Source organism: Actinia tenebrosa, unplaced genomic scaffold (assembly GCF_029948245.1).
Source record: "Actinia tenebrosa isolate PJP-AT-01 unplaced genomic scaffold, QUT_ActTen_1.0 PGA_scaffold1__47_contigs__length_23844297, whole genome shotgun sequence".
Taxonomy (NCBI): domain Eukaryota; kingdom Metazoa; phylum Cnidaria; class Anthozoa; order Actiniaria; family Actiniidae; genus Actinia; species Actinia tenebrosa.
Window position 1 is genome coordinate 5,597,209 of NW_028292578.1, and position 23,233 is coordinate 5,620,441.

The 23,233-nt window shown below is 39.5% G+C and overlaps 2 protein-coding genes across 3 annotated transcripts in view; one reads left to right on the plus strand and one right to left on the minus strand.

Annotated features, from left to right (window-relative positions):
• Positions 1-251: 251 nt before the first annotated feature.
• On the plus strand, positions 252-13,869 carry LOC116306063 (phosphatidylinositol-3,5-bisphosphate 3-phosphatase MTMR14). Its single transcript, XM_031716097.1, has 20 exons — positions 252-470; positions 576-632; positions 820-908; positions 1,415-1,514; positions 1,640-1,715; positions 4,379-4,439; positions 4,807-4,926; positions 5,337-5,481; positions 6,046-6,120; positions 6,895-6,958; positions 7,143-7,228; positions 8,291-8,367; positions 8,667-8,703; positions 9,048-9,124; positions 9,722-9,798; positions 10,025-10,175; positions 10,602-10,773; positions 11,347-11,375; positions 11,790-11,864; positions 12,517-13,869. The coding sequence occupies exons 1-20, from the start codon at positions 375-377 to the stop codon at positions 12,692-12,694; spliced, it is 1,842 nt and encodes a 613-aa protein (XP_031571957.1). The 5' UTR covers positions 252-374; the 3' UTR covers positions 12,695-13,869.
• Positions 10,405-23,233, minus strand: part of LOC116292580 (vesicle-fusing ATPase 1-like) — a 53,866-nt gene continuing 41,037 nt past the window's right edge. Inside the window, exons 22-31 of one of the 2 annotated variants that reach the window (XM_089032564.1) lie at positions 19,345-19,455; positions 18,634-18,767; positions 18,166-18,232; positions 17,384-17,463; positions 17,133-17,267; positions 16,252-16,313; positions 15,895-15,946; positions 15,386-15,441; positions 15,177-15,206; positions 10,405-10,735 (exon numbers count right to left, since the gene is read on the minus strand). In XM_089032564.1, coding sequence (XP_088888690.1) covers positions 15,194-15,206; positions 15,386-15,441; positions 15,895-15,946; positions 16,252-16,313; positions 17,133-17,267; positions 17,384-17,463; positions 18,166-18,232; positions 18,634-18,767; positions 19,345-19,455 — 710 coding nt within the window. In that variant the 3' untranslated portion in view covers positions 10,405-10,735; positions 15,177-15,193. Of the gene's footprint in view, positions 10,736-14,705; positions 15,207-15,385; positions 15,442-15,894; positions 15,947-16,251; positions 16,314-17,132; positions 17,268-17,383; positions 17,464-18,165; positions 18,233-18,633; positions 18,768-19,344; positions 19,456-23,233 lie in introns of those variants that run through there. The other variant, XM_089032563.1, reaches the window with a different exon arrangement.

Here is a 23,233-nt window from a genome sequence, read left to right on the forward strand (position 1 = left end):
TGGCCACAATATTTCTTTTTCTGAGCAGTCTGAATTTGTATGCGCCCATACAAAAAATAAATTCCTTAATCCATTGTACTTAAAAAATTAAAACCTTTTATTCTCTACATTTTGTCAAAAAAAAATTAGGAAGATAGTGGTCACTTTAGACCGGTGGTCGGATTATGGAGGTACACAGACCGTCCAGGTGTGACTGCAGTATGATATCCGGCGGTATAAAGTCATTTGGTATGCGTGTTATTACTACTGCACATAACAGACTTGCCGACTTGCCTCGTCTTGTTTGATGGATTCATACACCGATCGCTTTAGAAAATTGATTTTAAAGATTGTAAATATCAGTAATGGCCTCTGTCTAGGCTTCTTTGTACTTAATGAGTTCAGCTGAGGAGACCAGTGTCGTAGATCTGCAAGAACTACTTCAATACTTCGCAAAAAACACGTACAAAGCTCGCGGAACTGAACCTAAAGTAAAGCGTAATTTCATTTTTAATTTCATTTTTACGTTAAATAATTTTCACTTACCCTATAATTGAAACCTTCTTTACCATACTTGTACTTAACTAATTTTACAGATAGAACTTATTCAGAAAAAATGCCATAATCTGTTCGCCAAAGATTACAAATTTTCGGTAAGTTATTTTGTTTTCATTCCCCGTTTGCTTGTGTTGTCAACACATGACTGTCATAAATGTTATTTTTCTCATAAATGAAATATTTTCATAAGACGAATTTTCTTAAAAACGCAACATTTCACTTAATTAAAGCCTGGTCTGTCATTTTTTTAGTTGAAGGGTACTAAATTGATCTTTTTTTCAGACGATTTCTAACGAGGCCGGTGAATTATGTGGCCACTACCCGATAAAGCTAGTCATCCTGGAATCGGAAGCCGGGCAAGACCAGGACAAGTAAGTAAAAAAAATTCTAATTTTGTCATCCTGTTATAAATTCTGCCCATTGATTTACCATGAATCGAGGATTGACGGTATTCTTGATGCAGTTTTGGGGGTTTTCTGGGTTTTGTTTATAATCTACGTGTCACACGGTATACTACACTCTCATGACACGTGACTGTTCAGTGTTTTGATCATCTTGTCGATCGATCCTCCCAAATTTTTTTTCCATTTTTGCCCATCTTCTACGCAGATTTTTATTAAACCTTTACCTTAATAAACGAACCTTTTCATGGCCAATATGTGTATATATATTTTTTAGTTATAATTAGAACTTGCATATTTAGATATTTTTGAAGTAATACATAAATATTGTACATTTTAGTACATTGAATAAATACTGTATGTTTTGTCACGATTGAGCCTGTATTGTCCTGTATGGTCCTGTATTAAACCGTTTAAATTTGTACTTATCTGATATTAGATAAAAAGGTCTTAGTATATATATATATATATTTCAGAATAAATGAGAGCTCAAATCTTAGAGAGCTGTTTATGAAGGCAAGGTTTGCAAGATGTCGTTCGCGATTTGTTATTCCTGTGATATTATTTGAAAACAAGGTATCTATAAACTATGGTATTGTAATTTTCAAGAAATTATTATTGCATAAGAAAGATTATCAGAATTATTCAAATGCATTTTTCTAAAAGTAATGTTTATTTGGAAACACAATTTTTTTTTTCAGAATATTTGTCGATCAGCAACTTTATCAAGTGCTGCAGAAATATATGGTCGTTCAAGTTATGACTTTATATTCGCAGGTAACCATATGCATTTACTGTGCATTCTTTTTTTTTTTATGGTAAAATAATTAGGTGCAAAATGTTATGTCTTGAAAGGTTTTTAATGAACGCTCATTCAGAATAGGTTTTACAAGTCGGACAAACCACAGGTAGCCCAAGCTTGGTTTCTGTGGTGTCCTGTTATAAGGAAATGTATGGGGAATCGTCAAACATTTCAATAAAATCATCAAAACGTGAAATAAAGCCTCGAAATTTTACCCTATCATTGAGAAATAGCACTTCTTTCGCTCTGCGTGGTTATTTTTTGAATTTAGCCCGTTTTAAGGATTTTTTCCCCCACCAGTAAGAAATAAGAGAAGGTTGGAAACTCGGGATCCAAAAGCGAGCCATCACGAGTCTTTGAAACCTCGTACGTCTTCGAATTTTCTTACCAGCGCCAAATTTTAGTCATGACCCTTCTCTCACATCCCTACAGAACCGAGAAAGTCGCATTAGAGATTAGTCTTCGCGTCTTTAAGCCATGAAATTTGCCTGTATTCACATACTACCTCGCTTGTTCTGACCCGTACTTGGAGCTCACTGTACACCAGTTCAATGGATTTCTTTCGGCAACCGACCCGAGGTCACGCCGGAAGTCTTCGTATCGTAAATGCGGATTCGATTTGGATATCGTCTTTCTTCGAAATTATAAGTTAAATACTTTTGTATCTTAGGCCGTTGAAAAATACACTCACCATAATTTCGAAGAAAGAAGTCTTCGTATCGTAAATGCGGATTCGATTTGGATATCGTCTTTCTTCGAAATTATGGTGAGTGTATTTTTTAACGGCCTAAGATACAAAAGTATTTAACTTATAATTTCGAAAATTATGGTGAGTGTATTTTTTAACAGCCTAAGATACAAAAGTATTTAATCCGCTTCTCTACTTGTTGTACACGTCACCACTAGCTGATATTCTCCGTCGTCACAAAATGTCCTTCCATTTCTTCGCTGATGACACCCAATTATTTATGCCTTTCAGTTGCAATGATGATATTTCTACTGACTTAACTATAAAAAGAATTGAAGCCTGTCTCTGTGAAATAAATGACTGGATGACTGAAAATAAACTTAAACTTAACAAAGAAAAAACTAAACTCCTTATCTTGTCCTCGAAGTATAATCCTCATCTGTCTACTCCTCTTCTACACTTTGGCGATCAGGTTATCAAACCATCCTGTAATGAAAGAAATATTGGCGTAATCTTTGATTCTGTGATGTCAATGGTTCCTCATGTTAATAATATCTGTAAGACGTCGTTCTATCATTTGCGTAACATTGCTCGTATTCGTAAATTTATCTCCGTCCATACTACTGAAAGACTTGTCCATGCTTTTGTGACATCCAGGCTTGATAATTGTAATTCTCTTCTATATGGTTTACCTAATGCTCAAATTGATAAATTACAATATGTTTTGAACTCTGCTGCTCGTCTCGTAACTCTCTCCAAGAAGTATAATCACATCACTCCTGTCCTTTGTTCTCTGCATTGGCTTCCTGTGAAACATCGCATCAATTTCAAGATTCTACTCCTCACTTTCAAAGCACTTCATGGTCTGGCTCCTGTCTACTTGTCTGATCTCATAACTGTGTATAAACCTAAAAGAACTCTCCGCTCATCCAAGGAACTGCTTCTCGTTACTTGTCCGTACAATCTTAAATCTTATGGTTATCGTTGTTTTTCTGTGTCTGCTCCTGTTCTATGGAATTCACTACCGTCTCCTCTTAGAAACACTTCATGTCTAAAAACTTTTAAGAAAGACCTTAAGACTCATTTGTTTAAACTAGCTTTTGAATTATAATTTATATATATTTTACAGCGCTTAGAGCCGACTTGTATAGGCGCTATATAAATCATATTATATTATTATATTATATTACGATACGAAGACTTCCGGTGTGACCTCGGGTCGGTTGCTGAAAGAAATCCGTTGAACTGGTGTACAGTGAGCTCCAAGTACGGGTCAGAACAAGCGAGGTAGTATGTGAATGCAGGCAAATTTCATGGCTTAAAGACGCGAAGACTAATCTCTAATGCGACTTTCTCGGTTCTGTAGGGATGTGAGAGAAGGGTCATGACTAAAATTTGGCGCTGGTAAGAAAATTCGAAGACGTACGAGGTTTCAAAGACTCGTGATGGCTCGCTTTTGGATCCCGAGTTTCCAACCTTCTCTTATTTCTTACTGGTGGGGGAAAAAAATCCTTAAAACGGGCTAAATTCAAAAAATAACCACGCAGAGCGAAAGAAGTGCTATTTCTCAATGATAGGGTAAAATTTCGAGGCTTTATTTCACGTTTTGATGATTTTATTGAAATGTTTGACGATTCCCCATACATTTCCTTATAACAGGACACCACAGAAACCAAGCTTGGGCTACCTGTGGACAAACTAACTCTCAAAGTCCCCAAAACAAACGTGTCTGACGTCACAGATAAAGTCCCGTATGTGACAACCGGAAGTGGCTGTTGCTAGGCAGGTTCTAGTCTAATATATGACACAAAAGGCATACTTGAACGTGAAAAAGGCATACTTGAACTTTTGACACTTTAATGCTGTCACAGTAAATGCTGTGAAGATTCCAGAAATATTGAGTTAGTATATTATTTTTATCTAATGAATATTAATGGTAATGATATATAGGAGGAGAGAGTATTCCAGTTGAAGAATCCAAGCCTGAAGATGCTGCAGAATACTACCAAGGGTATATTCATAAATCCACAATATTAGTTTGTAAAGTAATATTTGAGTGTTAAAGAAGGAAATTACTCCATCTTACCATTTAATAGGAAGTTTTCAATTTTCACACAATTTTTGTGGCTATAACCCGCAGCCAAAAAAATTTTTTCTCTTGATCCCATCATCTCTTGATACCATCAATCAAAATCAATCAGCTGAAACCTTTTATGCTTTTAACTTGTTTCATTAAAAACTAAATTCCCATTGGCCACTCACAACTACTGATTTTGGAAAATATTGAAAATTGAAGTAAAATAATAAAGAATATGGTCCTTTATGATCCACCTTTTATGTTGTAGTTTGCATAGTTTTTTTTGTTTTTGTTATGTTAGTAATGACTGGGCATTGTTTGACCGTATCCGAGGCCAGGACATAAAACTTCTTAAAGAACTTAAAGTTGGTTATATTTTTGACCTGATGATGGAGAAGAAAAAAGTCAAGTATGGAATGAAGTATGTTTATTTCCTTGTTGTCATATCAGTCATATGTAACATATTTCTTTTAATTCTTTTTCCATTTCACGACATTATTTCTGTTTACTCTGCTTCTCTTCTCTTCCTTCCTTCTTTCTTTCTTTCTTTTCCTCACATTTCACTTCCCTTTCTTCCTATATCTTCTAACCAAAATAAGTATTGATTTTCCCCCCCCCCCCTTTTATTTAATCGCTTTGGCTTTCCCATCCTCTTATCTCATCTATCCTTTTCCTTTGCTTCCCACTTCCCCCATCATATTATTGGAGCACTGGGGTTAAGAGTGAGATGTCAAATTCATCAGCTTTCTGCTTCCAACAAGAAGTAGGTATCATTAATAAGAAAATTTAAAAGCAAAGTGTATATTCTATTTTATATAATTATTTCAACAGTGTAACCTCATCAGAAAAGGTAGACAAGGCTAATCGTTATTCAGACTTCTGTCTGTGTTGTGTTCCATACCCTGGATGTGAATTCTTCAGGGATTTTAAAGGAAAAGGTTACAGTGCCGATGGATTGTATTTTGACTGGAAACAAGTAAGATATAACCTTATTAATTTATATTAAGCTTATTATTGTTATGTGGTTAACTTGTCCTTGTATTTTATAGCTCTTTTGTGCATGCTCTCTAGTTGTCACTTGGCCACATAGTTTGCTCTACCATCACTGTTGCATTCACTTGCGTTTCTCGCTTTCGCCCCACCCTCCCTTTTCTGGGGAGTAGAGATAGTAGGTATAAACCATTCACTGTGCATACAGTGTGACAGGTGCTGACGTTAACCTGCTGTGGAGGCCGCTATGGTCATCTTGCTTGTTGCTCTCCATTCTTTGAAGTGAAAAGTTAACCAACATAAGAGTTTTTGGGGAAAGGCAGGAGAATTGGACCCAGGGAAACCACAGCTGTATCCCTACCTCCTGCCCCCTGGGATTTCCATCCCTATCTAGTAGCAGTACTTTCCCCACCCCACTCCTACGGGATTCACTTTGGCATTGTGTAAAGGTGCGTGCCACTCCACATTTGCCTAAGGCTGTCAAAATATTTAGAAAAAAGAAAAACTGTGCTTACCTGAAATTAATGGCTATAAATTTTATGTTTTATAGGACTATGTCGATGCTCAGATTACTATACCAGAAAAAATACACATTCAACTTGGAATTGAATGGAATCGATACAAGGTATACTGAATACATGTCAAAATGTTGATCAATTGTTGTAGCATACATGTTCTGGTCTGACTAACACAACCCAAGGTGTCTGGGTTTTTAGCTTCCATCAAATGAACCAAGACTATTAACCCATACTATTGGTTGAGGTTGGATGTTGAACTTGATGTGTATATACATTTACTTTATCATATGACCCGTATGTACACGGGCACGCACTCTAAAAAACCTTCAGGAAAATGACGTGAGCAGGGCCGTACGAATCAATACGGCCCTCCTTGAAACCTGTTACCATATTTTCTTTCTTTTATTTTATTATTTTTCTTTTCATGAGGGTCATATGATAAAATGCAAGCTTATTGACTGAGTTAGGTCGGGCCGTATGGGAAAATATTTGGCTCTCGGTCAATATTTGTAAGGGGGGCCTTGCTGCGCTCGGTCCGTACGGCATCACCTCAAGCCAAATATTTTCCTGTACGGCCCTCCCACTCAGTCAATAACTACATAGTATTTATCAAGTCCATCCTTGGCTTGCAGCCATTGTTTTGGGTCACTCAAGTAAATTTGCAAAAGGTCTATATGTGTGCAATATTGCATGTCTCTAATGAAATGGGAAGGGAAAAGAAAAAGGGGAAAATGGGATAGGGACGGGAAGAAATTAAAAGAATGTGGTGGTGTTTGGGGAACAGGGGGAATCATGAAAAAACAAAAAATGCATGAAATGTTGAACATTAGATTGAATTACATTGATTGTAGTATCACATATCTGTCCTGTTTCTTTTCCAGGGCTGGGATTTAATAATGTTGACTCAAAACTATTTGCTACTTCTTCTAAATTTTATCAAAAATGGTAAGTTTGATTTTGCTCCTCTTTCTGCTGATCAGAACTCCACAAGTTAACTAGACAGTACCATATATTTTGACAGTATCTGTATACTCTATGTTTCCTCATGGAATTTAGCTGTGTACTAATAGAGTGTGTATATTAACATTGTTAATTAAATGTGATTGGATCTTTTCTTCTGGTCTTGCAGGTGACAGTGGTACATTAATCCACTGCATTTCTGGCTGGGACAGGACACCTCTCTTTGTCTCTCTTGTTAGACTCTCACTCTGGGCAGTAAGTATACATTATCCTATATTATATCATCATCAATAACAACACACTCTCTTAGGTCATGCAATGCTATGCCACTTATAGACAAAAATCACAAAATTTGACAAATTTTTGCTTTGATGAAATAAAAAACTTTTTGGTCGACAAGAAAGGTTGACTTGGGGCAAGGTTCTGCCATTTTCCCCAGGGTGGGGACTCCCTTATAAAAGGGGGCGGGGGTCCTCGTCAGAAATTCCGGAAATGACCCCTAAAAGGGACCTGTATTTTGGGATGATGGACGTGACAGTGATGAAATTTCTCCCCTAAGAGGGACCAATCAATAACACATTTTTTGTTTGGTTTCTCGATTTTATTTGCATCAAACGTCGTCTGCTCTAACGAGTTTATGACGACGTCGTCATATACAAATTGCTTGCCTTTTTGTAGTTTTGTTGTTGATCTCATACCCTAAAAGGGACCACGAAATTCAGTTGGTGCGCATTCCCGTCGTTATCACCCTAAGCGGGACCAAAACCCTGATTTCAAACCCCAAAAGGGACGACGAGGACCCCCGCCCCCTTTCATAAGGAAGGCACCCCCCCCCCCCCCCGGGCCATTTTCACCAATGAAAGATTGTCAAGCAACATTATCTCAGGCCTGGAGTGGACAGGACTCTTAAAAGGGGGCCAGGATTCATTGTCCTTCACTTTTTATGGTTGAAGTGACATTAAAAGGTTTGGGAGAGAAGAAAAAAGGATGGGTTTTGTTTGCACCTTTAGACCATCCCTGGTGATGAGTCTGAGGCTGATTTACCAGCTAGAGATCCATGTTTCATTGTATGCTCTTTCATTAACTTTGTTTTAAAAATAACCGTGTGTTTAGGATAAGAAGATATAACTAGCTAAAAACTAGTGTGAGCTGCGTCGGTGTTTTCTCTCATTGGTTTCTTTTGTCTTATTCTATCATATATACACTCCTTTCTACCACCTCTTTCTCTTTTACTCCGACGAAGGACTAGCGTCCGAAACGTCAGTAAGTTTTTTCATCTTTTCACGGTGTATAATTTACCTTTTCATGTGTGTTTAGGATAAGAAGGCTCATAAAAATCTCAATGCAGCAGAGATTCTGTACTTGACTATTGCATATGACTGGTTTTTGTTTGGGTAGGTATAATTGACTACTTGCTTTTTTGCCAATCACCTCATAAATATATCACCTCATGAAAACTTAATTTGGACGTAGTCTTTTCCCATTTCAAACCACATACCCTGGGGTATTGTTTCTTTGTTTAATGGCTGTGCATGAGAAGACACATGAATATGAATACAACTCAAGCAAAGAATCTTATTCTCTAGAGAATGAAACGAAGTCTGAACTTAGAAAACATTACGCCCAGCTAAAGATTCTATTACAGACCTTTAAGTGGGTTGTAACTTATGATAAGTTTATTTATTCTTGTTAGACATGACCTGGCAGATAGAATACAAAAAGGAGAAGAGGTGAGTATTTCATAACGTAGTTCTTGGCATGAATTTAAGCCTGGCTCACAATAGCAACGTATCCACAAGGAATGGAATCGTTTGCGTTCATACCCTTCCTAAACCAGTGAAAACGCGAATGCAAATGTAAAACCAAAGTGTTTTTAATTTGATGCAAACAAGGTCTACTGCTCTTGCGTACCTTAATTTTACTGCATTTGCGTGTCAAGTGTGAACATTGCTTACGCTTACATCTTTGTGTAAACCAGGTGTTACTCTATTGAATCAGATTATATGTTATAACATATACACAGTCCATGTAGTGACTCAAGGTTTGAAATGTTTTTGAATACTATTTTTTCTAGGTTTTCTATTTTTGTTTCCATTTTCTAAAGTACATTGGATCAGATGTATTTTCTATGAACTCCTTACAGCAATTCAAGTAAGTATGTAAGCAAGGGATCGTACAATTTGCAGTCTAAAAGTAAACTAAAAAACTAAACTTTGAAATTTGTAACGCGCCTATTTCATATGCAGTGCTCAAATGCGTAATCCAATAATTTACATCTTGGCTCTTCTAGATCGAATTAGAATTTAGCGGTGTGTGTTTTTTTTTTTGCTGAGGGAGGAAAACCTGAAAACCCGGATAAAAAACCCTCGAAGCACAGGAGAGAACCAACAAACTCTACTTACATACGACGAGTCCGAGGAACGAACCCGGGTCGTATCGGTGAGAGGCGACGCTCTCATCGCTACGCCACCCGTGCTTCCCTAAAGGCGTTGCGACACAAGCTGCAGAGAAAATTGCTCCGTGTCGCGATTAAATAAGGTTTTGATGGACGTCAATCAAAGTGTTTCCATGGTATTGTAAGAAAACACAAGTTTTCAAGGGCACGTGCCTATAGAATGTCTGGAAACCGTTTGATTGACGTCCAACGAGACCTGCTTCGTCGCGACGACAGTTCCGCACTTGCTCAACTCTTATTTAATGGCTACTCGCTTAATAGAAGTTGAAATTCAATGTTTTTTTCACTCTCAGGGATCAAACTATTCCAAGTTCTGTAACAAGACCAAGATGTGATTCTGGAGTACAGTTTGACGGTGCTGTCTTGCTGGGTAAGCCGAAGAGCTTCAACGATTTTTTCATAATATAATATCTGAGATATACAATCGCACTCGCGCTGATTATTAGGACATATAACCTGGAGAAAAACCCTCAAAGCACAGGAGAAAACCAAGCAATTCTAGTTGCATAAACATGATAATTAACCCACGATAAGGCAGCGCATTAGCACTGAATGAAAAAGTATTGAATTTTAAACTGATTATTTTTTTATTACAGAGCAATGGCGCGGTGAAGGCAGTAACACGAGTCTTAATAGCTGTGGTAGTGGTAGTGGTTGTTCTGAGCCACGTCTTAGTTATTTTATTGGTCAAGAGGTTCCTGACGTCAAACAAGCTTCTCTTAACTCGACTCACTCCACGTTTACAAAGTATGTTGATTTACATTTACAGTACCTCTCAATAGCACGCGCGGAAGTAGGTTTTAGTGGACGTCAATCAAGGCTTTCCAATCACACGCAAAATCGTACGATTTACCGTCGTGACAAAACATTTAGAGTTTTGGTGGACGTTTGATGGATGTGTTTCCATATTATTGTCGGATAACACAAAGTTTTCAAGGTCACGTGCCTATATAATGTATGGAAACGCTCGAAAGTGTTTAAATGTAAAATGTTACCAATTTTATTGTGTACCAAGCGATTCTAACTACATAGGGTTCAAATACTAAAACTGATGTAACATTGATGATTCCAGACTCTAAATTAGTACAAGACCTTCTCTCCCTTCCTCCTAAACAAATCTGACATGCAAAAAAGTACACTTTTCATTTTTTCTTTTCTCCCATTTTTCCCCAGTGGAGCATCAACGCCCAATACTCATTCTTCCCAGTCGTCTCTTAACTCTTCGCCTCGTTCAACTCTTTCATTTACAAATGGCTGTGACCAAGAGTCTGACGTCATAGCACAGTCCACAAGCCCTTTACCTGTACCTAGAAGATCAAGGAAAACATCCATGAACTCTGATCACGTGAGTTAAACCCACCACCTAACCTTTACCACTGCATTGCCTTTTGGGACTGTTTAAGGGACATGTTTTTAACAAGGCGTCCCTCGATGCACTGCAGTGGACACGGCAGAAAAACGACAAGCCCGCTACCTTCACGATTTTTTTATTTAACTGAGTTTAATACTTTTTCATTTGTGTTACTGCTGCTCGAAACTTGTGACGAAAGTTTGTCAAATTAGAGCAAAGGCTACTTATTAGTATTCACGAAAATGTCAGTTTTTCCGCTGATCAAAATATCACCTCCCCCAAAGTACACGACCTTATATCTCAAATACGCAGTCAATAAATTTTGATCGCATTTGATATTTTGCTATTTGGCTCCAAAAGAACGTGTTTACAAAATATTGAGCTTAAATACGTAAAGATGTCCTTATGGCGAAAGGCCAAAAACCGTTTTTCTGCCGTGTCACTGCAGTGCTAACTCCACCCAGTTTTGTTCTCAACCTCAGAATGGCTAATTCTCTTCAGTTTCATTTTCGTGTTATTTGTCTTTGAACCTTTGATTCAGTTATTTATCATCGTCTTCTTTTACAGAGATCATCTTCGTCTTCAATTTGTGGAAGGTAAACCACTCTCTTTTACTGTAGAATTGTGTGGAATAAAAACAATGAAAACTAAAGTATTCTCCACATCCTGATTATTTTCCATTTCAGACCACGTGTCATTCTCTTGAGAATAAGGTTCTTTGAGTTGTATCGATATGCATGTGTCTTCTCATGCACAACCGTTAAACAAAGAAATGATACTCTTGGGAATGACACGTGGTCTGTGGAAACATCAATTACAAAAAAAAATCTATTAGGAACTCAAGATTTTGAATGTCGATCTATTCTCTGGTCGGGGTGTTGTTTTGCGAAGCCTAAATGTGAACAACCTTGGTTTCCATCTTTCTATCAACGGACTAGCTGTCCTAGAGCGGGTTGTCGTGTAATGTAATAAAGAATAGCATGCCTGACTGTGTTTATCTGGTGTTGCAGTTGGCAGCTGGTGTCAGGCACAGGTAGCCCAAAGGGAACTACCACAGTAGGACATGGAATCAGTACTAACAGTCTGTAAGTTTGTATTGTTGATAACAAGTCTTCTTCTCATGTAACTCGATGGTACGGCATCGGGTGATATTGATGATGATGATATTGATGATGATGATATTGATGATGATGATATTGATGATGATGATATTGATGATGATGATATTGATGATGATGATATTGATGATGATGATATTGATGATATTGATGATGGTGATATTGATGATGATGATATTGATGATGATGATATTGATGATGATGATATTGATGATGATGATATTGATGATGATGATATTGATGATGGTGATATTGATAACGATGATATTGATGATGATGATATTGATGATGATGATATTGATGATGATGATATTGATGATGTTGATGATGGTGATATTGATGATGATGATATTGATGATGATGATATTGATGATGATGATATTGATGATGATGATATTGATGATGATGATATGATGATGATATTGATGATGATGATATTGATGATGATGATATTGACGATGGTGATATTTATGAGGGTGATGATATTGATGATGGTGATGATGATATTGATGAAGATAATATTCATTCTACATTTTAATTCGTTCTCTTGTCTAACTGATCTAAGTGGCCCCGGTTACAGTAGTTGCACTATAATATCATCTGTTCATTATATCTTTAGTTGTGAAGCCATAGAAGAAGTGTCCCCTCGTCAGCAGCGGTTAGATAACGTTCGTACTCTATTTGTCAAGATCTACGCTAAAGTCATTGGTTACCCCATCCAAGAAGGCAACACCTTCTCTAACATCCTAGACCACGTGACCGGGAGGATACGCGAGAGTTGGAGTACTGCGGTTTAGTATATTATTACTATTATTATTTAAATATTTTTGGATGAAAATTAGGAAATATATGAACATTTTGCTGTGACCCAGTCATCGTACGAATGAAATTCAAAAATGTAAAAATTAGATGTGACTATTATCATTATGGAAAGTGAATTTACTTAAGTGCTACACGGACATCTGTATTTTTCTGGTCTTTCTTATCCCAGATTCTTCTCGTCTAATCTAGTATATAACCAGTGTTGGTGGCAATTACTTTGTTAAATAATGAACGATTTTTGAGTCATGGAAAGTCTGGTTTTCAAAGAAGACGATAGCAACTTAAGAATTCTTGAAGACATAACAACGTGTTAAGATGATAACGCTTAGGACCGAAGTGACCAGTAAAAGGAGAAGAAAATAATGTCTTCTTTGCTTAATGCGTCGTTCTTACTGCTGCGGTCAATATCCAGTGAAAACCAGCCTTCAGTGAGTGAATTATTCTTGTGGGGTTTTCCAGTGTTTGGTCTGAGAATTTAATTGTTTATGATCGAGAATAAGTAATAGAGGGCTGCACACACTGATAACAGGTTCTTGTCATCGAAAGAGTAAGAACTTGCATTTAGCATTTCATAAATATCCATGCCGATAGTTTTACCTGAAAAGTCCGCGGAATACTCAGAACAAGATTTGCGCACATGTTGCACGCGACTGGGCCGAGATTTTCTGCTCAAAGGAAATTTATGGAAATGATAGTCGTACTGTGTGGTGCTGTGCTGCAATTCATGCATTGCGCTAGCATCTAGACAAGCATACGTTTCATGATGCAAGTGTAATGATATGAATGTGATTGTAAGCATAGGCCTCTCAGTTGTGCGTCTCTCGAAGGTTTTGAAATTTCGGGTAAAATTAATCCGGTTTTTATAATTACGCGACCACCACAGCCCAAGGCGTCCGTCAATCAAAATATACCACACTCCGACCGTTGGAAATTTGATTAATAGAATCATCTCGAATTATAGCTATATGCGTCTGTATGGTTCGCGTAATTGTGAAAGTGGATACGGGATGGAATGAAACTAGATGTAACAGCTAGTAATCTCGTCATGGATCAAGGTTACTGCATTATGAATGACTGATCATAGGACTGCGTCACTAAAAAGATCATTCACGTTTTTGTACATCAAAAAATAAAAGCAAGAATTCAAAAACTTTCGAGTCCGTATTTTAAACTTAAAGTGGAGCTGGTGCTTTTGTGCAACCGCATAGAGCGAGTAAGAAAAGTTTCAATTGCACGAGTTCGCAGTAATAGTTCTACTATTCGTGAAACGTTTACTTCAAGAAAGTTTTAGGGGCTAGGGGATTCGTCGTTAAACATCCACTACATTTACTATTTTATGCACACAACGTCCGACACACGTTTAGTGTTGATTTTTACTGAAGGAAAACCGGACAAAACCATCGTGGCAAGGGAGAGAACAACACATCAAACAAACTCAACTCACATGTTGATTTTTATGGAGGGAGGAAAACCAGAGGACCTGGAGAAAAACCCTCGTGGAGAGGGAGAGAACAACACATCAAACAAATTCAACTCACATGTTGATTTTTACGGAGTGAGGAAAACCAGAGAACCCGGAGTAAAACCCTCTTGGCAAGGGAGAGAACAACACATCAAACAAACTCAATTCACGTGACGACCGCAGAGCTCAATCCAGCGATCCGACCTGTTGAACTCACAGCAGTATAAGAGGACGAAGCGTACGCCACCCACACCTTAACTGCGCTCAAAACTATTCTACACAATCTTAGCCAAAGGTTTCTCGTGTAGCACCCTTGAACGACTGCAGTAGCCCTTTCTAAACGAAGCAAAACTGAGGGAAATTTTCCCCATGGTTTTGAGGATAAAGAGCAAGATTTCAAAGTCACTTCATGATCAATACTAGCTTTACTGACATCGAGGAGAGTGAAGAAACAAATATGGAGACATCTAACATGGCGGTACGGAAAGCGATCACGTGATCTGAATGTGACAACAGAGAGGATATCGATAAGGAATTCAATATTCATTTATTTGATAGATATTATAATTAAATTTCATTACAATAGTAACATTTTAAACTATCATTAAGGAATTAATTGCAGAGTTACTTGTTAGGAATGCAAAAAGTTGTTCTCAAATGACGAAAAACGAAGAGGCGAAAAGGTGGCATCTATCCAACTAATCAAATCACGCGACATCATTAAATATCCAATCAGAATACGGTATGATTTGCGGTATGATTTATCTGTCTATCTCGATAAAAAAAAATACAAATTATATGGGACTGTTTTTCCAATTCAACACTCTGGTATAATAATTTCTACAGATGTACAAGCAACAACGTATTTCATTCAAATTGATCTCCCCTCATGCAGAGTGAACGCAAACTAAACGGATAAATTCTGTAAGCATGCTCTAGAAAATCTACGTTATCTTGTCTTGACTTGGATATTGTAGGCTGGTATCTTTTCTTGCCTTTGACATCAATGGACTTATCCTCGTAAGCTAGAAGAAAACAAATATATATATATATAAAGTAAAGCAAAGTAAAGTGTTGATCATTGGCGTGTTGTTTGTGATGGTTTTATTTGTTACCACTTGTTGAACCACTACATATGACGAAGCAATGGTATGAATCATCAGTGTTAACATGGCACTATCAAAGGTTTCCAGCTCCTACTCACCAGTGTTCAGCTTGCAGGAGGCTCAGGAACTTGCATACTCGTTCGGGTTTATTAGTCTGAAAGGAAACAAAAGGTATTAGTCCATAATGACAGTTAGCCTTTCGAAGTGTTTTTGGAGCACAATGTGAGAGGCCTTTAATGAATGCTACACTTGGGTTTGACCTTACTACTGCGGGGCGGGGAAAGGGAGGTACGGTTGGTTAGTCTTGAAGGAAAAAGTGTAAGTCACATAATAATTTACTTGTCATTTCTGCACCAATTGCGTGATGCTTTAACTTTAACCTACTCCAACTGTTCCCAGGCAACCCCAAAACTCCCCGCAGTCAAAAAAATCAAATCTTCTTAATTTATACACGGTATGCATTAAAGCTAGAAGCTTGTGGGGCCGTGTATCCTCCATACACACTCCTTACTACATTAGAATATTCTATACACACAACTCTCAACTCACATACTAAGCTAAACACAGAATATATGTTGGAAAGTAAGTCAGACGGAAGGTATGTTACCTGGTAAGCCATTTGAGCTAACATGATTATCTTCTTGATACCCACGTAAAGACTACAAACAAAGATGAGAAAATAGTTAATAAACAATTATAAAACACGTCAGCAACGTTGCAAGAAGAATAAAAGACACGACTTATGATAGAAAGTTGTTTATAGCTTTAATAGACCAATCTCAGAACTATTTCAAAAATACTGCTAACAGGAAAGTACGAAAAAAGTCTCTTTTTCTTGATTGGATTTGAGGTATTTCTGGTGCCGTGGGACCTGGTAAGCTACGCATTCTAAACCTGTGATTCTGTATATATATGACACGGGGTTCATAAATGAGTCATATATGGTGATGAATGTATAACATACCCTTTCTCTCCAATGTCTCTTGAAATCTCTTCTATTTCTTTGCCATCAAACAGCTTGGTTTCCTGGTAGTCAACGTGAAAATTCAATTATAGTGACTTTACTTGGCCTGTGAAATAATGGTCAACGTAATACATAGTACTACTGAAGTAGACCAAAATTTCATGGTTTTCTTTTGTTTTACTTGGACTGTTAGTCACCAATTTTATCACCTTTGTTTCACGGCCCAAGACGAAACGTGGCAAAAAACCCGGTTCACCGCCCTCATGCAAGTCTCTGCCTCCATCATTAACCATCAATTGAAATACCTATCCCACCACAGACGGCAGTTTTGCCGATTATATGTCCTAATTAGCAATGCTCCCCCCCCCCCCCCCCCCCCCCAAAAAACACACAAACACACACACCACAGGATGATATAGAGTCGAGTATTGTAGTGTATTACCCTGAGGACGTTCAGTACATGTTGTTTACTGGTCAGGTTAGGGTTAGGGACATGGATAACAGTATAGTCAAGTATTGTAGTGTATTACCCTGAGGACATTCAGTACATGTTGTTTACTGGTCAGGTTAGGGTTAGGGACATGGACAACAGTATAGTCAAGTATTGTAGTGTATTACCCTGAGGACATTCAGTACATGTTGTTTACTGGTCAGGTTAGGGTTAGGGACATGGATAACAGTATAGTCAAGTATTGTAGTGTATTACCCTGAGGACATTCAGTACATGTTGTTTACTGGTCAGGTTAGGTTAGGGACATGGATAACAGTATAGTCAAGTATTGTAGTGTATTACCTTGAGGACGTTCAGTACATGTTGTTTACTGATCAGGTTAGGGTTAGGTACATGGATAACAGTATAGTCAAGTATTGTAGTGTATTACCTTGAGGACATTCAGTACATGTTGTTTACTGGTTAGGTTAGGTACATGGATAACAGTATTGAATGCTTCTATCAGGCCCATTGGTTCCAATATCTCTCGGCAGCTAGTAGTGCCAATAATGATCAGTCTTCTACCCTGCAATAACCAATACAACATTATTAACGCATTTTCATAACTACAAGACCAAAACAACCCCAGACGTCTGGGTAGTAAACTATTATCGATAGGCTAATGTGTCTTCTATATGATACCTTTCGGAGCTTTTTCTTTAGCAACACAAGAAGTGCTTGTAGAACAGTGTTGGAGAATCGAGGTCCAATGCTCACGTAGTCTAGTCAACAGAAAACAAAACTTCAAATACTACGACCATCTAACTTCAATACCCAGTTCTTATTTCATTACTTACGATAATTTACTAGACATGCATAAAAAACAATCTGGTTGAATTTCAAGACAGACGCGTCAAAATTAAGAGTAAGCAATGAGAACTGGAGCTTTCTTGGTGTACGAACCATAGAATAAATTCTCCATACATCTACTATTAATTACGCTCGGTTAAAATGTCTTCGTTAAGTAATGGTTAGGTTAATGGATATAATAGGCTTGGGTTAGATTTAACTATGTGGTACATTAAGCTCAATATGATATGTGCTTATTATTAATGTTTGAAAATTGATATTAGTGTAAAAAAAAAAAATAAAATAAAAACTGAACTACACAATTTGGCAAGGTGATTAAAATTACGCAGAGTAATTTTCATCTTGGTCCTTCTAGATCGAATTAGAATTTAGAAGTTGATTATTGCGGGAGGAAAACCAGAGAACCCGGAGGAAAACCCTTGAAGCACAGGAGAGAACCAACAAACGACTCTACTCATGCACATACGACAAGTCCAAGGATCGAACCTGGCTCGCGTCGGTGAGAGGCGACCGCTCTCATCGCTACACCACCCATGCTTGTGTTCATACACCAAGTTATTGCTCGAGACAGAGTTTTGAATTCTAGAGTAATTTAAGGTTCTAACGTCACATACCTAGTAGCCTTTCAATGTCATCTACTATGATACAGCTGAGATTAGACTTATCAGCATCATCAAATATCTAACCAGGAACAACAAATACCATGATTAATATTAATTATTTTTATTTATTATTATTAATTCATTACCGGTCGCAGTACGCAGCACTGGTTCACTCAGTATAACTGTGGAAAACAACGACTGATATCCTGTTTTTCTGATTAGGTGTTGAGTACTGACTCGCATCATGTGATTGGCTGATTTGCAAGTGTTAGCATCACCGTTATCGTGCAAGTGTAATTTCAGGGACGGATCTGGGGTGGCAAAAGGGGTGACTAGTCACCCCCTGAATGCTGGTTTTTGATTGGCTATTGAGTACTGACTCGCGTCATGTGGTTGGCCGATTTGCGGACTCGAGGTCCCAGCGAGGTTAACCCACAGATATGGTTTTTAGTCGGGTACGGTACACATAGGATAACTTGCCTTTTTAATGGCCTGACATTTAGCGCTGTCCACAAAACCAATCATATTCTCTGGGGTACACAACTTGATGAATGGGAAGTCAGAACCAAGAGCCATCTGCACAGCCAGAGCTGTTTTACCTGACGCAACAGGACCTGTAAACAACAAACAGCATTAATACTCACAGAGGACTATTTAAACCTGTGGGGGAGGGGTGCTAGATTGGAGCTAACTATAGAAGACTAAAAGTGCAGTTTAGACTGAGGGGGTGGAGACTGAGGATATGGCCCCTTCCTCCCTCCCTTTTCCCGTACAGTAGTTCTTGTTAACAGGCAACAAAACCACGAAAAAAGAGGAATTTTTGAAAAATAGAATGCGATAAAAATGAAACAAAAAATGATATACCATAAAGCCAGTACAAATTTGCGTACTACTGTTCTGATCGAGACAATTGCCACGACTGGTAAATAGACAATACACTCTAGTGTCAATAAACGAATTGATTGACGGTAATCCATACACAGAATCGAAATATGGCGACCAACTTGTGAGTCTCCAGTCAGTGCAGAAAAATAGTTATTCAAATAAGTCGTTATATCTCGATTCGGTGCTCGTTATATTTCGATTTGGTGCCCGATCTCCCTGTCACGACTGTTGTCTCAATCAGCACGTAGTAGTGGGAAAAAACAGTGTTAAACCAATACATCATGAATGTAAAAGACAAAGACTTACCTTCCAGAAGCACAGTTATAGGTGATGTGATGTCCTGTTCACGAGTCTGTTGAAGCATCAGTCGGCCATCATCAAGGATGTTCTCTACTTCACTACACCAACGAATTATACCTACGAATATCAGCCAAGCAGGAAGAAATGAGTTTAACTTAATATCATATACTTTTGCTTTTACAACGAGGCTGGGATCTTCCTCTAAATGTCAGGGCTTTTGGCCCGGGGGGAGAGGGGGGTACTCCTCCAGAATTTGGGTAGGGGTGAGCAGCAGGGGGGGGGGGGACTCGCGATCGATGCCAAAGATATACGGGTTTAACTCGCGGATTTACGAAGACGGGTACAGCAGATTTACCGCAAACGGAGGTTAAAATATTCCTTAGATATACATGGCCACCATCAACGACATTCAAAACAAAACTGTGCGCAGGCTCGGAAATCAGGTGATGGATAACTCAGACGCTGACTTTGTCTTCGCTACATTTATGGAGGGAAAGACAGACAAAACTATGAATCACAAAATGGCTGAAAAGATAATCAACAGAATGCCGGCCGGTGACTACCGTTTGGAGTTGACATTCGTAAAGTACTTAGACGGTGAGTGGATAATAGAAAAGGGTCGTAATCCTATCAGAGCGTCTGGTAAGCAGAACCTGTTCGTTTTGAATAAGCACACACGACCGGGAGCACTTGAGGGAATAGACATGCTCTTCTACGAGGTCGCTTACCCGGTTACCGTGGTCATCTACGGTGCATACGAAATTAAGAAGCCGGACGTTAAGAAGCTTAAACCAATGCGACATCCTGGTAACTGCGTTGGGAAGCTGGTTAGGGAGTTTTTCGAGGATTCCTCTCGGGGTGGTAAGCTTACGCCAAAAAGAAGAGAAGCCATCAGGAAATGGGAGCATTCTACTCGTAAAACTGGAGGAACCATCGAAAACATCAAGAAGTTGGAAACCACGTTAGGAAGGCGAATCCATGTGAAAGATATCACCGACGGCTTTATTTACCCAGGAACGCATAAATACGAAGGCAAAGGTGCTCCCATAGTCATTTACCAACACAACGCGCACGCGTGGAGGGAGTTGAGGTTCCCAAGAAAGAAGGAGACAAAGGTCTATAAGAATTCCCCATTGACAGAATTAGTTCATGAGAATTCTATTTGGTTAATGGATTCAGAAGGATGTCAATTCATGACGCAAGATGGTACTTTATACCGACCAGAAGTGGAACATCAACGCATTAAAAGCGCCTGCGAAACCCTTGGTGAGGACTTTTCAGACGAAGTGCTCAGCTCTCGCAGCTTGGACTTCTTAGCCGCGAAGAAAAGGAATGGCTGGAAACCTACCCCAAAAGAGTTCAAAGATATCTCCAAAGCTTGCGTAGAACACGGTCACGGCGGTCTTTGGAATATGGAGTACAACGAAGACGAGTACGTGTCGTTGGATATGAAACACTGTTACCCCGCCAGTTTCAAAGGCCTTGGGGATTGTAAGGAGTATTATGACCGTTACGGACATCCAGACTCCCAATTCTTTAGGGTGTCACTACCGGGTTACTACGACGCCCCAGCAACGGGGTTCATCAGACTGACCACCTGGGAGTTAGCAAAAGACTTACATCCCATAATTTACGCGTGGTATGGGAAGCACCTGCAGGAGAAAGAATGGATACCCATACCCCTACTGAAGTTCCTCGAAGAGCGCAAGCTTTTAAAATACACAGCGCATGAAGCCATACTCTGCCATAGCGCCTTTACACAATGGCTTCCAGAGCACAACCCCACAGCGCGTGTGGTCATAGGTAAATTCACACAGGGCGCAAAAGAAGGCGAAAAACATATGCAGCGTCGCTTGATAACAGACGAAGGTGAACTAAGCTTCCTCATAAAACGTGCACATGACCAAGGAACAATGGTATCCGTAGAGAAATGGGACTACTTCATAGAAGGTCAAAAAGAACAGAAATGGAATGCGCTGTGTTATTACCAAGACCATCGACCACAGTATTACCATCTGCGTGCCAGCATGCTAGCATATGCGCACATCAATCTCTTAGCAATGCTGCTACGGTTTGACAAAGAGGACATCCCACGCGTAGCCACGGATTCCTTGTATGTAAAGCCAGAAGTGTTAGAGAAGATGCAGGAGTTCTACACTGCCGATGAACTTGCAGAAAGTGGTCAATGGCGCGTCAAAGATGAGGAGATAAAAGCATGGAGAGGCCGTGTAGAATATCACAGAGAACATCTTTACGGTAGCGTGGAACCAACCGGGGAGCCTCTACCGTCGGTTGCGGACCCAATCTCTTACCAACGCTTCTCTTACCTTTACGGAACGGGAGGCAGTGGTAAAACTACCAGGGTCTTGGAACTCTTTCCAAAGATAAAGGTGTTAACGCCAACGCACCGTCTGGAAAGAGAATTAACGGAGATGGGTTACGACGCGCAGACCTACCACAGCTTCTTCCGCTGGAATGGTCAAAAGTGGGTACCAGAAGCCATCCACGACATACCCCCGGTGATACTTTGGGATGAGATTTGCACCGTTCCTTTAGAAATCCTGCAGGAATTTGTAGAATTCCTCCGTGGAAAGTGTCAAGTGATATTCGCCGGAGATCCTTGCCAGCCTCCTCCAATAACCGGAGAGATGCCCCATAAATGGTTAAAAGAAATGGTAGACCACTCCGAAGAAATTAACACCGACTACCGCAGTAAGGATCAAATAAGAAACCTGAAAGCAGAACTTCGGGGCCTTAGTGACGCGGAACAAAACAAGATACTACGCAAGAGGGTACGAGCGAAGTCCTACGAGGACTTCCTTCACACATGGCATCCAAAGGATCTGGTGCTAAGCAGCAAACGCGCATCACAGTCTCGCATACAGAAAGACTTGCTAAATATACACCGAGAGCGCTTCCCTACACATCCCGTACCTGTTTCTTACAAACCCCACGATACCCGAATGCAAAAAAGAGATGTCTGGGTACCTGGTACCGACATCCAACTACAAAATGCTGTAACGCACGATAAAGCCTGGGTACCCATAGAAAAGGTGGAAAGAATTACCTCCCACCCAGATTGGCGCTTAGGTTACTGCATGACAGTCCACAGCGCGCAGGGGCTTACCATAAAAGAAACCTTATGGATCATAGACCAGCGGCTGTGTTGGAGCAACCTTATCTACACCGCTGTAAGCCGTGTGGAGTACGCAAAACAGTTAAAAAGAGCCTGGGGGCCACAAATGCGTTACGACCGCACCCCAGAAGACGTAGCCAAAGAGAACATTGCTAAGAAACTCCTTTGCTACAAGCGGCACGACGAAGAAAAGAGCAAAGATCCCCGCTATGCGGGGATAAAGTTCGACCTATGCGTGGACGACGTCTATAAGAAAGGGGCACGGTGTGCCAAATGCAACATACCTCTACTATGGAGGTTTGACCCAAATGACGATCAGCAGTTCTCCGTGGATCGCATAAATAATAAACGCGGGCATTGCAGAGGCAACGTAAGACTGACATGCCTAGAGTGTAATCGGGCGCGCGGAGCTGCACTACTCTGAGTCTTTGGGGACTATGAGCAGCTCTTCCTTGACAAATCCACGACTTGGGCCATTTAGGTAATACAACACGGGTTGCCCTTCCTTGGTGACGGACTTCGAAATCTCATACGTTTCCAAAGACCAGTTAGGATCCGTGGCTCTCTTACTGCCACCTTCGAGTTCCCCCGGCTGATAGAGGTATCTGACCACTATGTCGCGGGGTAGCTTTTTTTCCTTCAGTCCGACCGCCCTCGAACTTCTGACGTAGGACTTGTGTTCCACGTGTTTCTTTTTTATGGCATCCCTGGGTTTCATTCCCGTAGCCCTGGCCGCCTCGTTGTTCAAAGCCGCGACGA